Genomic DNA, 11,594 nt, shown 5'->3' with positions numbered 1-11,594 from the left:
CCAGAAAAGTATGATTTCTTGGTTATAGAAAATTTCTCCCACTCGATCATCCTTTTCGTAAAAGAAAAACAGATTTTAACAATCAACAAGATATGGATGTTATAAAAAACCCATTATCGGGTGAAGAAATTTACAACAATCTGGCGGTGTTTAAGAATACATGGCGTAGGAAGAAAAAGACAGAGGGAAATGTCAAAGAAGGAAACGTCAAAGAAGAAATTGGCAAAGAAGAAACCTCCAAAGAAGAAAACACCAATGGAGAAAACATCAAAGAAGGAAAAAGAAAGTATCGACGAGAGAACTAAATTGTGGCATAAAAAATCAATTTTTTTTTAACTTGAATATTGGAAGAAGTTGCTTGTTCGTCATCAGTTAGATGTTATACACATAGAAAAGAATGTGTGTGAGAGCGTTTATGGGACTTTGTTGAATTTGCCTCACTAAACGAAGGATGGGTTACACGCATGACAAGATCTTGAGGAGTTGGGCATTAAGCTTGAGTTACAAACTCAACCGAAAGGTAATCGACTTTATATTCTGCCTGCATGCTACACATTAAATACCTCGGAGAAACATTTATTTTATGATACCTTGTCTGACATAAAAGTGCCTGATGGGTATTGCTCTATTTTCAAGAATCTCGTGTACGATGATGGTTCAAAGATGAATGGTTTGAAGTCTAATGATTGTCATGTACTAATGCAACAACTTCTTCCCATTGCAATCAAGGGGGTGTTACATGAGAAAGTGAGGAAAACAATCATAAGTTTGTGTCATTTTTTCAACAGGTTGTGTAGTAAAGTTGTTGACGTTAGTAAGCTAAGTAAATTGCAAAGTGACATCGTATTAACCTTGTGTTTGTTAGAGAAGTATTTTCCACCTTTGTTTTTTGATGTCATGATTCACTTGATGGTGCATTTAGTTAGAGAGGTGAGGTTATGTGGCCCGGTTCATTTTAGGTGGATGATCCATTTGAGAGATACATGAAAACACTCAAAGGGTATGTACGAAATCATTATCGACCTGAGGGTTGCATTGCATAATGTTACGTGGCAGAGGAAACCTTAGATTTTTTCTCGAACGACTTAAAAAACATGAAATCAATTTGTAACCCCTATGAGCGTGTTGATGAAAGGACCCGCACCGGCAAGCCTTTATCATGAGCGTGTCATAAGGGTCATTTAATGACACGCAATGCGTGTCATTGAAGAACTTTTTTCTAGTAGTGTAATAATATCTGTGAAGAAGGGTGGCAGACCCTAATAATTAATATCTGTGAATGAGGGTGGCATACCCTATTAATATCTGTGAGGTCATAGGGTGAAATATAAAAGAAAGAAAGATGAATGAAGGTATATACTTATGTATGTACGAAAAAACGATAAACTAGATAAGTAAGTAATATGTATCCTTGGATACGTATAAGTAAGTATGTGAATGTAATGTATGTTGCCTGAATAACTAGAACTCACTCAGCGTAGCTGACTTTTAGTATGCACGCATGTGAGTAAGATGAGACAGTTGGCTTGAAAAGAGACACATGACAGAAGAATAAAGAGGTTGGGATCTGAAGACTTAATTAATGATCTTTAAACTTAAAGACATGTTTTATACTGTTTAAAGTTTAAGACTTATGTAATGAATGGTTGACATTTATCTATCCGCGAAAAGTTTTAATTCGCACTGATATTTAGAACTGTGTTTATGAGTAAATCCAACGTCCAAGTAGGGCATCGGAACCGGGGCCTTACACCACCCCCTTATACCGCCCCTCTGTGGTGTACAAAGCCAATGCCGCCCATTTGCCCATAGTGAACAGCCGAAGTGCACTCCAAGTAAGTCTAAGTGCACTCCAAGTAGGTGTAGGATGATTTCGGATATGTTGTTTTGGGTGTGGTACCCATAGGAAACACCACCCAATTAGTACTACTACTATTTATAAATAAGGACTTTGTTGCCGCAAGTGGCCTATTGGGTCACTTGACGGCACCGTGTTGGTCAATAATTTTTTTTAGTTCGATTGCCATATAATAATTACTACTATATATAAATAAGGACTTTGGTGTAACAAGTGGCCTATTGGGTCACTTGATGGCACTGTGTTGGTTGATGATTTGTTTTAGTTCGATTACCATATAATAATTACTATTACTACTATATATAAATAAGGACTTTGGTGCAGCAAGGGGCCTATTGGGTCACTTGACGGCACCATGTTGGTCGATGATTTTTTTAGATCGATTTAATAATTACTACTATATATAAATAAGGACTTTGGTGTTGTAAGTGGCCTATTGGGTCACTTGGCGGCACCGTGTTGGTCGATGAATTTTGTTTTTTTTTTATTTATTTACCAAAATAAACGTAATGGAAACCAACCAAACATCATTTTTTTTTTGTCTTAGTTTCGGTACCATAACAAACCTGAAAAACCGACTGAGTTTGCAGCCTTATTTAAAGCTCATGACCGGCAACGCTCGAGTTTTACCAATGTGCAAGTTTACCCCCAACCCCCAAAAAAATAATAAAAAACTGGTCGTTAGTCCTCCTCAATTTATATATAAGGTGCAGTTACTGTATGCTAATGCTTTAACGTACGGTAGGTACATGAGACGCTCAAAGGCAAAAAAACAAAGGCAAAATCCTAAAACGCTCACAAAAACTTAAACGCTAAAAAACGGTCTTTGTGAAAAAAGTGAAAAATTGATCGATTAACCATCCAAAACTGTTTTTTCCGGTGAACCAATGATTGATTGAATAGTATTGACGATTCCAAGATGTTTGGATTGTGATTCCATGGATTGTACGTTAAGGCATTAATGTATTTGATCTTTTCCCTATATATATATATATATATATATATATATATATATATATATATATATTGGATCATTTCAGAAGTTTTTTTACAGCGAGAAGTGCGAGAAGTGAAAGTGTAACTCCATTAATCCCTAATTTCACTCAATTTCTTATGTGTAGGTGCGTTGTGTAGGTGCATATGTATGTGTGTAGGTACGTATGTTTGTATATGTGTACGTATGTTTGTATGTGTGTAGGTACATAAGTTTGAATGTGGCTCGGTACATTTATATGTTTGCAGGTTGGTTTGAATGTGTAATTAAGACATAAATAAACCAACCTACATATATGTATGTAACATCATATGAAAGGGAGTGAAATTAGGGATTAATGGAGTTATACATTCACTGTCGCACTTCTCGCTGTAATATCACTTCTCACAAGATCCATCCTATATATATATATATATATATATATATATATATATATATATATATATATATATATATATATATATATATATATATTATCCGATGCCGTAACATACGTAATCAAAATCGACCAAATTTGTGTCAAGTTACTGCCTCAATGCTCGAGACCACAACGCTTGGGTTCTACCACCGCCCGGGTTTGCAAACCAAATTAACATCGTCTTATATATTTTGTTTTCTTGTATGTTAATGTTTTTATATGTAAATTTGACGAATTAATATTTTGGGTTTAACACTCATTTTTTACCAATAGTGTCTATATCGTAACGAACGCAGCCGATACTGACCGAATTTGTGTTAACTAATTGTTGTAACGATTGGGTTTTACCAACACTTAGGTTTTGCCAGCTGCCCGACGCAACGCACCATGTAGAAAAAACTAGTTAATAATAATTTTTATTTGTTTTTAAAAAGTTAGAGAGAGGGTTTGCTTGTGGCATAATCGAAGTATGGGTCGGGTGAAGCACAACAAAGGGAAGAGTTGGTTCCGCACGTTAAGTGGAAAAACTTGATTGAAAGCTGCATTCCAATCGAAGCTATTATATCGTCACCCTACATATCTTCAACGTTTGGGAGATGGTTTGGTCTTCTTCAACGTTATGAGTAGGGTATGGTTCTTCAACGTTTGTGTGAGTAATAACGTGAAGATAAATGTTGTTTCATCGACATGTCATGAGCACATACTATGAAAGTTGAGAAAAGTATATACGAGTTGCATATTTATAGGCGTTGAAAAATATAGCCATTGCAATATACAGTGGTTGGAAAATATATTCTTTATTTTTATCTTTAATTTAAATTTATTTTTTTACTTGTTAGCTTTTCAATTTTTTATTTATATTTAAATAAATTATACGTTTGTGAAACTCAGTTGGTGTAGATGCTCTAATAATTACTAAACATTATGCAGATTTGTTGGTGTTGACATTCTCAAAAAAAAAATAAAAATAAAAGAAAAATAAAAAAAAATCTTGTTGTCGTTAATAAAATCCAAATAAATCAAGATGACTCGTAGAATAATAGTAGTTGCTTACAATTTTTATTCAGATGCGTAACATGTCTTCTTAAACAAACTAGGTACATCGCATCATGATTCATGATGTAGGCATTAATTAACAACAGGTCAAACTCCAATGATTAACCACTTGGCTACAAATACCACTTATCAGCAGAATACAGATAGAGCTACACAATACAAACTCGCATAATGGCATTCTTTAATAGGTTAATTACTAGCAAACTCTTGATTAGTGTAATTCTTAGCATATTCCATGCTTATTTCATAATGGCATATAGCCTGGTCAATTACTAACACATAAAAATTGTTTCAGAGTGGTTTGCAATCTTTCTTCCAAATGGGCTTCTTGGGATGCATCTTCACAACTGAAGCCAACATCAGTTGGACCCTTTGTGCCTGGGAAGTTTGTGGTGCCGTGTCATACGCGCTCCAATTATTCTACCCTCTCTACAGAAAGGAGCAACGATCTGAAGTCCAAATTCATGCAAGTTTATGATTCCATCAAATTCGACCTACTTCACGATCCTTCATTTGAGTTTGATGACGATTCTCGTCAGTGGGTTGAACGGGTAAGATTAAGAGTTCACCTCATATATATTCAAGCATGAGTCTGGTTTTGTAATTAGCAATCGCTTTATATTAGTTAGTTACATATAATTATAGGTATTTTTTAACATTGTAATTCATAAGTTACTAAAATACATAATAAATGACTTCTCTAAGTTACATTTCACAGAATTTAGCATACACTAGGTTATTTGCAAGCTATCCTATATCATATCCAAGTTTAACAATGACCTTTTCTTCACTTAATTTTGCAGATGATCGATTACAATGTACCTGGAGGTTAATAATTTCTCCAAACCTATGCAAGAAATATTGTCTTCTAAGGAGTAATTGTATTGTTACGATAAAGCGTGGTGTATGCAGGAAAGATGATACGTGGCCTCGCTGTCGTGGACAGCTACCAGTTACTTAATACAGAAAAACTTACAGATGATGGCATTTTTCTTTCAAGCGTCCTTGGTTGGTGCATTGAATGGGTACCGATATCTATGGTCTGATCAATTTGTTTTTACAGATATATCTATTTGAAGAAATATAATCCTGCTCATGTTGCAGCTACAAGCATATTTACTTGTACATGATGACATAATGGATGACTCGCATACACGCAGAGGTCATCCATGTTGGTTCAGACTACCTGAGGTTTGACTATACACAACATTTTTTATATGTTCACATAAATATTTTTATAAAGTCAGTTCATCAACTGATCAATGCTGAGTCTGTGTAAATTTGCTTTCAGGTTGGTATGATTGCTGTAAATGACGCGGTTGTTCTCCGTAGCCATATCCACAGAATTCTGAAGAAACATTTTAGTGGAAAGGCTTATTATGTGAACCTACTGAACATCTTCAATGAGGTTTGTATCATATCTTATTTTATATGACTGAAGATTTGATTTCTTCTTCCTTGCCATTGACTCTTATTAACTTTCATTGAGAAGGCGGAGTTTCAAACAGTCTCTGGACAGATGATTGATGCTACCACTAAACTTGCTGGAGAGAAAAATCTCTCAAAGTATTCTATTTCTACGTAAGTAAAAAGCTTAGTTGTTTTCATTATACACCCGCAAGGGATGAAAAACGAACCCGATGCGAAGCATTTGGTACATGTAATTATAAACATTGTGGCTGTGGGATGGGTATGGGTAGTTTTTCTGTGAATGGAAGGTATAGTATCAAGTGATACCTGACTCAATTACTAGAAACATGCATACCCGTAAATTTGCATTATATCTATTTACTTTCTTGGGCCGGATCTTTTGAAGTACACAAAGAGATTTTATGATCTTTGCAGTTATCGCCGGATTGTTCAGTTTAAAACTTCATATTACTCCCTTTACCTTCCGGTGAGCGAATCTCTCTGCTTTTATTTATTGCATTTCAGCTACACTTTTTTTTTTTTTTTTTTTGGATTTGTGACACCAGTCCTTTCTTGCAAAATAGTGTTTGTTAATATATATGATTTATCAATATATTAATTAGACCAATGTGTATTAATCTTTGCTTCAAGGTCGCTTGTGCCCTCCTTATGTTGGGAGAAAATTTGGATGATCACGCTGACATGAAAGACATCCTTGTTGAAATTGGCATCTACGGCCAAATGCAGGTAAAGTGATATATAAATCCGTTCAGTCTCGTATGTATAAACTCGAATCTTAACAAAGTTTATTTCATGATTTTTCATGCAAACATCTGAATTTCATTGTAGAATGATTATCTTGACACCTTTGGTGATCCTAATGTGGTTAGTCAGGTTACTCCAAAGTTAGTACCAATATTCATAAGGAAACAAAACTCATGGCTCATCAATATATATATATGTCTATGATGACAGACTGGATCAGATATTGAAAACTCTACCTGTTCATGGTTAGTTGCTAAAGCACTGGAACTCGCGAATGAAGAGCAGACTAAAATTCTTTGTGTAAGCCGGACTACTTATAACGAGCCTTTTTTCGATCTACTCTATATACACGCCGATCTTACACTTAACTTACAGGAAAATTACGGGACAAAGGATCCAGCCAAAGTAGCAAAAGTGATAGAATTATATCATACCCTAAACCTTCAGCGAGTGTATGAGGATTACGAGAACAAGACTCGAGAGGAGTTAATCAAATCAATTGAAGCTCTACCAAGCAAACCAATACAACAAGTGTTGAAATCGTTATTGGGTAAGTTGTATAGGATGACACATTAATCTTAGAAGAGGACATGTTGTCGATCCATGTGTTTTGGCGTCATTCTGTGGTTGAAGTTGAAATAAATCTCATTGAGTTTAGTTATTGGGGAAGTTATATAGAAGGAAAAAATAGGTCGCAATCTCAGAAGAGGACATGTTGTCCACTTGTTTCGACATTGTACGTGTGGTTAAAGTTGAAATAAATGTCAATATAGTCTTTTATTTTATTACTTGCATGTATTGTTATATACAGTATATTTTTAACGACATCTGTATTGTAATAATAATACATAAAGTTTCTTGAGTTTAGCGTGATGAAATATTGGTACTTTGAGTGATGTCTACATCATTTTGTTTGTTTAAAACGTTAATTTGATAATAACATGTAGAGAGTATTACGATTAGGATTTATTATCCGATAAAGTAGAAGAATTACATTTAAAATAAGGCAAAACTAGGGTATTCAAAATCATCATCATCATCATCATCAACGTACTCAGTATATCCCACCAATAGCAAAGCTATGGTAGGGTCTGAGGAGGGTAAGATGTAGGCAGCCTTACCTCTACCCCATAGGGATAGAGAGGCTGCTTCCGGTGAGACCCCCGGCTCGATAGTAGTTTTGAATCAAGCCTTAGACATAAGGCACATAGCACTCAATCATCGGGACACCGGCTGATCGGTGCATGTACCCTTATCTTTCAGCTATCAACGCCACTACATGATGCCTGATTAACCGTCCGTCACTATTAACGTTATTTTCACGAGATTAGTAAAATAACGTCAAAATTAGTGCAATTTCACTTTTGCCCACCCGAGGGTTCACACATATATACATCATATGTGCGCACCGCAAGCAGGGCTAGTTAGAATAAGTAATAATCAATTATAACAACATAAATGTTGTTAATATGAAAAATAAAAATAAAAGAACAAATCGTACCTCCATAACTCGTGCCTCTACACTTCGTAAAAAAGTAAATGAAAAAGTGTTTAAGCAAAGGGAGAAGAGACTGGCAGGAACTCCATAAGTCCAGGGACTGCCAGATAAGTCTAAAGTTAGCAAAAACAAATGTGGCGCCGCGTGAATAATGCGAACTCCATGAGCCATGTTTCTGCTTTTGTAAGCAACTCTAACTTACTGCAATGAACAGATCGGAGTTTACACACCAATTCATAAAGTTCTAAGCTTAAATTTTTCTTTTAACCTACTGTTTATACCTTGAGTTTATGAACTTGATACAAAGTAGACTTGCTATTAAAATTCTGCTACCCCATAGTTCCGACTTCAAATGGAATCAAAACAATAATCCATTTTAATGGTCCTAAACAGATGACATAATAAAAAAAACATGATTTGTATAATAAGCTTAGCATTTACCTTGCTAAATGGCCACAAAACGGAGTCCTTGTTTCACAACTTCAATCCCCAAATTAAATTTGACGCTCCTTAGGTGAAGCAACCGCAACAAACTTTCACTTGAAACAATTTAAAGGTATCTCATGGCAGATGCCTTCAATAGTACAATTCAATCCAAAACATAATAAAAATAGAATCAACGGACACCCTTTAAATTAAAGTTATCCATATATATCTAATTAGTTACAAACTTTACCTCTTAAATAAAAGAAAGTACCAAATCATGTGAGTTTGTTTAGAAAATTACTTTAAAGCAACATCCTGTAGAAGACGAACATCATTACAATCTGAAACATATCAGTGTGTATATTGTTATATAAGGTAGGAAAAGTATATACCTTATCACTGATTGGTACCAAACCATAAAGAAAAAAAACACACATTTTTTAAAAATATATAGGAAATGAAACACAACATGAAGCAACATGATGGGAAGCAATATCAAATTATTTTCCATGACTCGAACACGAAATATAAATATTAAGTATCAAATTTTACATAAATAATTTTTTAATCTGCCCAACAGAAAATTACACGGTTTGTATTGGTTCAATAAGGGTCGTAGATCAACCGACTTCAAGCCATACTGCTCATATCCCTGTTCTTGATGACCCGTTATGTTTAATTAGATTTCAAGCCCAAACATATTTCAAACTCATTAATAGTTTACCCACCTTATTTCCTACAAAACATCCAGATAGATTTAGCAAACGCATCATATTAAGAACTCAACTAAATTAAAGCCCTTTAAATCATGAATCGATTTTGGTAGAAAGGTTGTGTTCGATTGAACACAATGGGTTCAAACGTTGACCTATTTAACCCAGTTACTTGGGTAAGACTAAAAGTAAACATCAACAATAAATTGCACCTATAATCCTTTTAATAACTGATTATCTAACATGATTCACATATTGATATCATAACCAAAACCAGAAAAACAACATGTTTGAGGATCTTTTGTTGAAGATCTTCGGTAAGGACATTCTTTGAATGGGTGGGGATCACGATCACAATATCCGGATTGGAGAAAAACTGCACTTGCTTATCTTGATCACTACCCAATCAGGTGAACCATTCGCATTGGTTCTAATCACACCATTCAACCACACATAACTTAATGATTTAAAAAGTTTTAAGAGACTAAATATACACATTGGACAACCTTGACCTATTAGACCTGCTTGAACCATTTATCAATTCCTTTTTAGGATTACTCGTTAGAGGTAACGGTCAACCAAAATCAGCCATATGAACTCCTAAGAAAAATGGAGATGAACATGTTCATCCCCAATTCGACCTAATTATGTGACTAATATAGGAAATTAGAAGCCGAAGCTATATGCTTAACCACGAAACAAACATTTAGACACCTATATGACTAATTAATTTCACCAAATTAGCCTTAATTTATGCAAATTAGCCCTAATTTCTCATATCATGATATCACCACACCAAACAATCTCAAACCAATAATAAATCCAAAGTATGAAACCCTAGATTCCTAAATCAGTTCAATATCATAAATATCAACGAATAAAGAGAGCTGAGATGAATCTGTATACCGTTAAGGTTTGTAGCATCGTCGTAGAGATAATGGCGGTGGTGACGTCATTGACTGACTACTCAGATCTGTATAGCTCCCCGGGATATTTATATGGTTTGATCTGAGGCTCCCAAGCAGTGATTTCTAGTCATGATTCAAGTCTTTAGGATTTTCAGTATTGCGGGAGAGATGGATAAAACCCGTGAGGAGTTATGGTTAGGAATAGATTTTGGAAGCTATTCGGGTCAAACCGGGTTAAATCGATGAGAACTCACCATTTAAAAATTAAACAAATCTGATGACTCCAAAAAAACGGGAAGCGACCACATCGCGACACATAAGATTTTTGGGTTTTCGTTTATATATATTATAGATGTAGGTTTAAGTTAAAGAGAGAAATGATATTATTGCAAGAAACGTAAGAAATGAATATGGGCCACTAGTTTTGTTTTAAGTTTTAAATGCTTAAAAATAAATAAAAAAGAAATACAACAATAAATGCACGCTCTCTCTCCAATTAATACAACTAATATAACCATAATAAATCTCTCTTTAATTAATATATCTAACTAATTTAACTATAATAATTAAAAAGATAAAAACACTACTTTAATTTTATTTTTTATTTACACATTCTTCATTTTATTCAACATAAATACAATTTATTCATATAATATTATTTCTTTATATTAAAAAAAATAATTTTCACTCAATATATTAGCATATATCAACGTATTTCTAACACTAAATATCAAAACATAATATATATATATTTTTTTTCAATTGGTATGCCTATAAAAATTATTGTCATAAATAATAATAAAAAATATCATACAAATGTGTCTATTAAATGTAAACAATAAATATACAACCTTCATATTTTATATTTTATAAAATTTTATAAAATATGAACTCAGAGGTACCAGCGGAAAAATATGAATACGATTTTAATAACTTAATATACTTAGATTATCCTTTTATAAATAATACTTTTATAATGCAAACAGAAGAAATTAGTCAAACTTTTAATTCAGATTATGATTTTGATGAAGATTATATTTCAGATGAAGACTTTAATTTTAGTGGATATGAATTCACTAATTCCGAATACTATTATGATGATACTGATTGGCAATACCCTTCACCGTAATGGAAAATAATAGTTTTAATAAACTAAAATTTCAAAAAAGAGTGTTTAAGCCACTAGTTTTGTTTTAAGTTTTAAATGCTTAAAAATAAATAAAAAAGAAATACAACAATAAATGCACGCTCTCTCTCCAATTAATACAACTAATATATCCATAATAAATCTCTCTTTAATTAATATATCTAACTAATTTAACTATAATAATTAAAAAGATAAAAACATTACTTTAGTTTTATTTTTTATTTACACATTCTTCATTTTATTCAACATAAATACAATTTATTCATATAATATTATTTCTTTATATTAAAAAAAATAATTTTCACTCAATATATTAGCATATATCAACGTATTTCTAACACTAAATATCAAAACATAATATATATATTTTTTTTTTCAATTGGTATGCCTATAAAAATTAT

The 11,594-nt window shown here is 33.3% G+C and overlaps 1 protein-coding gene across 1 annotated transcript; it reads left to right on the top strand.

The window, feature by feature from the left end:
* The first annotated feature begins 4,345 nt into the window (after positions 1-4,345).
* On the top strand, positions 4,346-7,092 carry LOC143589257 (farnesyl diphosphate synthase 2-like). Its single transcript, XM_077070080.1, has 12 exons — positions 4,346-4,514; positions 4,622-4,877; positions 5,130-5,154; positions 5,239-5,351; positions 5,431-5,517; positions 5,618-5,734; positions 5,819-5,907; positions 6,172-6,223; positions 6,388-6,483; positions 6,586-6,630; positions 6,712-6,801; positions 6,877-7,092. Exons 1-12 carry the CDS (start codon positions 4,498-4,500, stop codon positions 7,075-7,077), a joined length of 1,188 nt encoding a protein of 395 aa, XP_076926195.1. The 5' UTR covers positions 4,346-4,497; the 3' UTR covers positions 7,078-7,092.
* Positions 7,093-11,594: the final 4,502 nt, after the last annotated feature.

This window comes from Bidens hawaiensis, unplaced genomic scaffold (genome assembly GCF_021521415.1).
Source record: "Bidens hawaiensis isolate Kalapana, Puna unplaced genomic scaffold, B.hawaiensis_p1.1 tig00037286_1, whole genome shotgun sequence".
In the NCBI taxonomy this organism is placed as follows: Eukaryota; Viridiplantae; Streptophyta; class Magnoliopsida; order Asterales; family Asteraceae; genus Bidens; species Bidens hawaiensis.
This window is presented reverse-complemented; position numbering and strand designations above follow the sequence as displayed.

What these genes read in the sequence shown, in the direction of transcription:
- LOC143589257 (XM_077070080.1), top strand. An exon ending in GTTGGTTCAGACTACCTGAG is followed by an intron (nt 5,518 to 5,617) that starts GTTTGACTATAC and finishes ATTTGCTTTCAG; the next exon opens with GTTGGTATGATTGCTGTAAA. An exon ending in ATCCTAATGTGGTTAGTCAG is followed by an intron (nt 6,631 to 6,711) that starts GTTACTCCAAAG and finishes CTATGATGACAG; the next exon opens with ACTGGATCAGATATTGAAAA.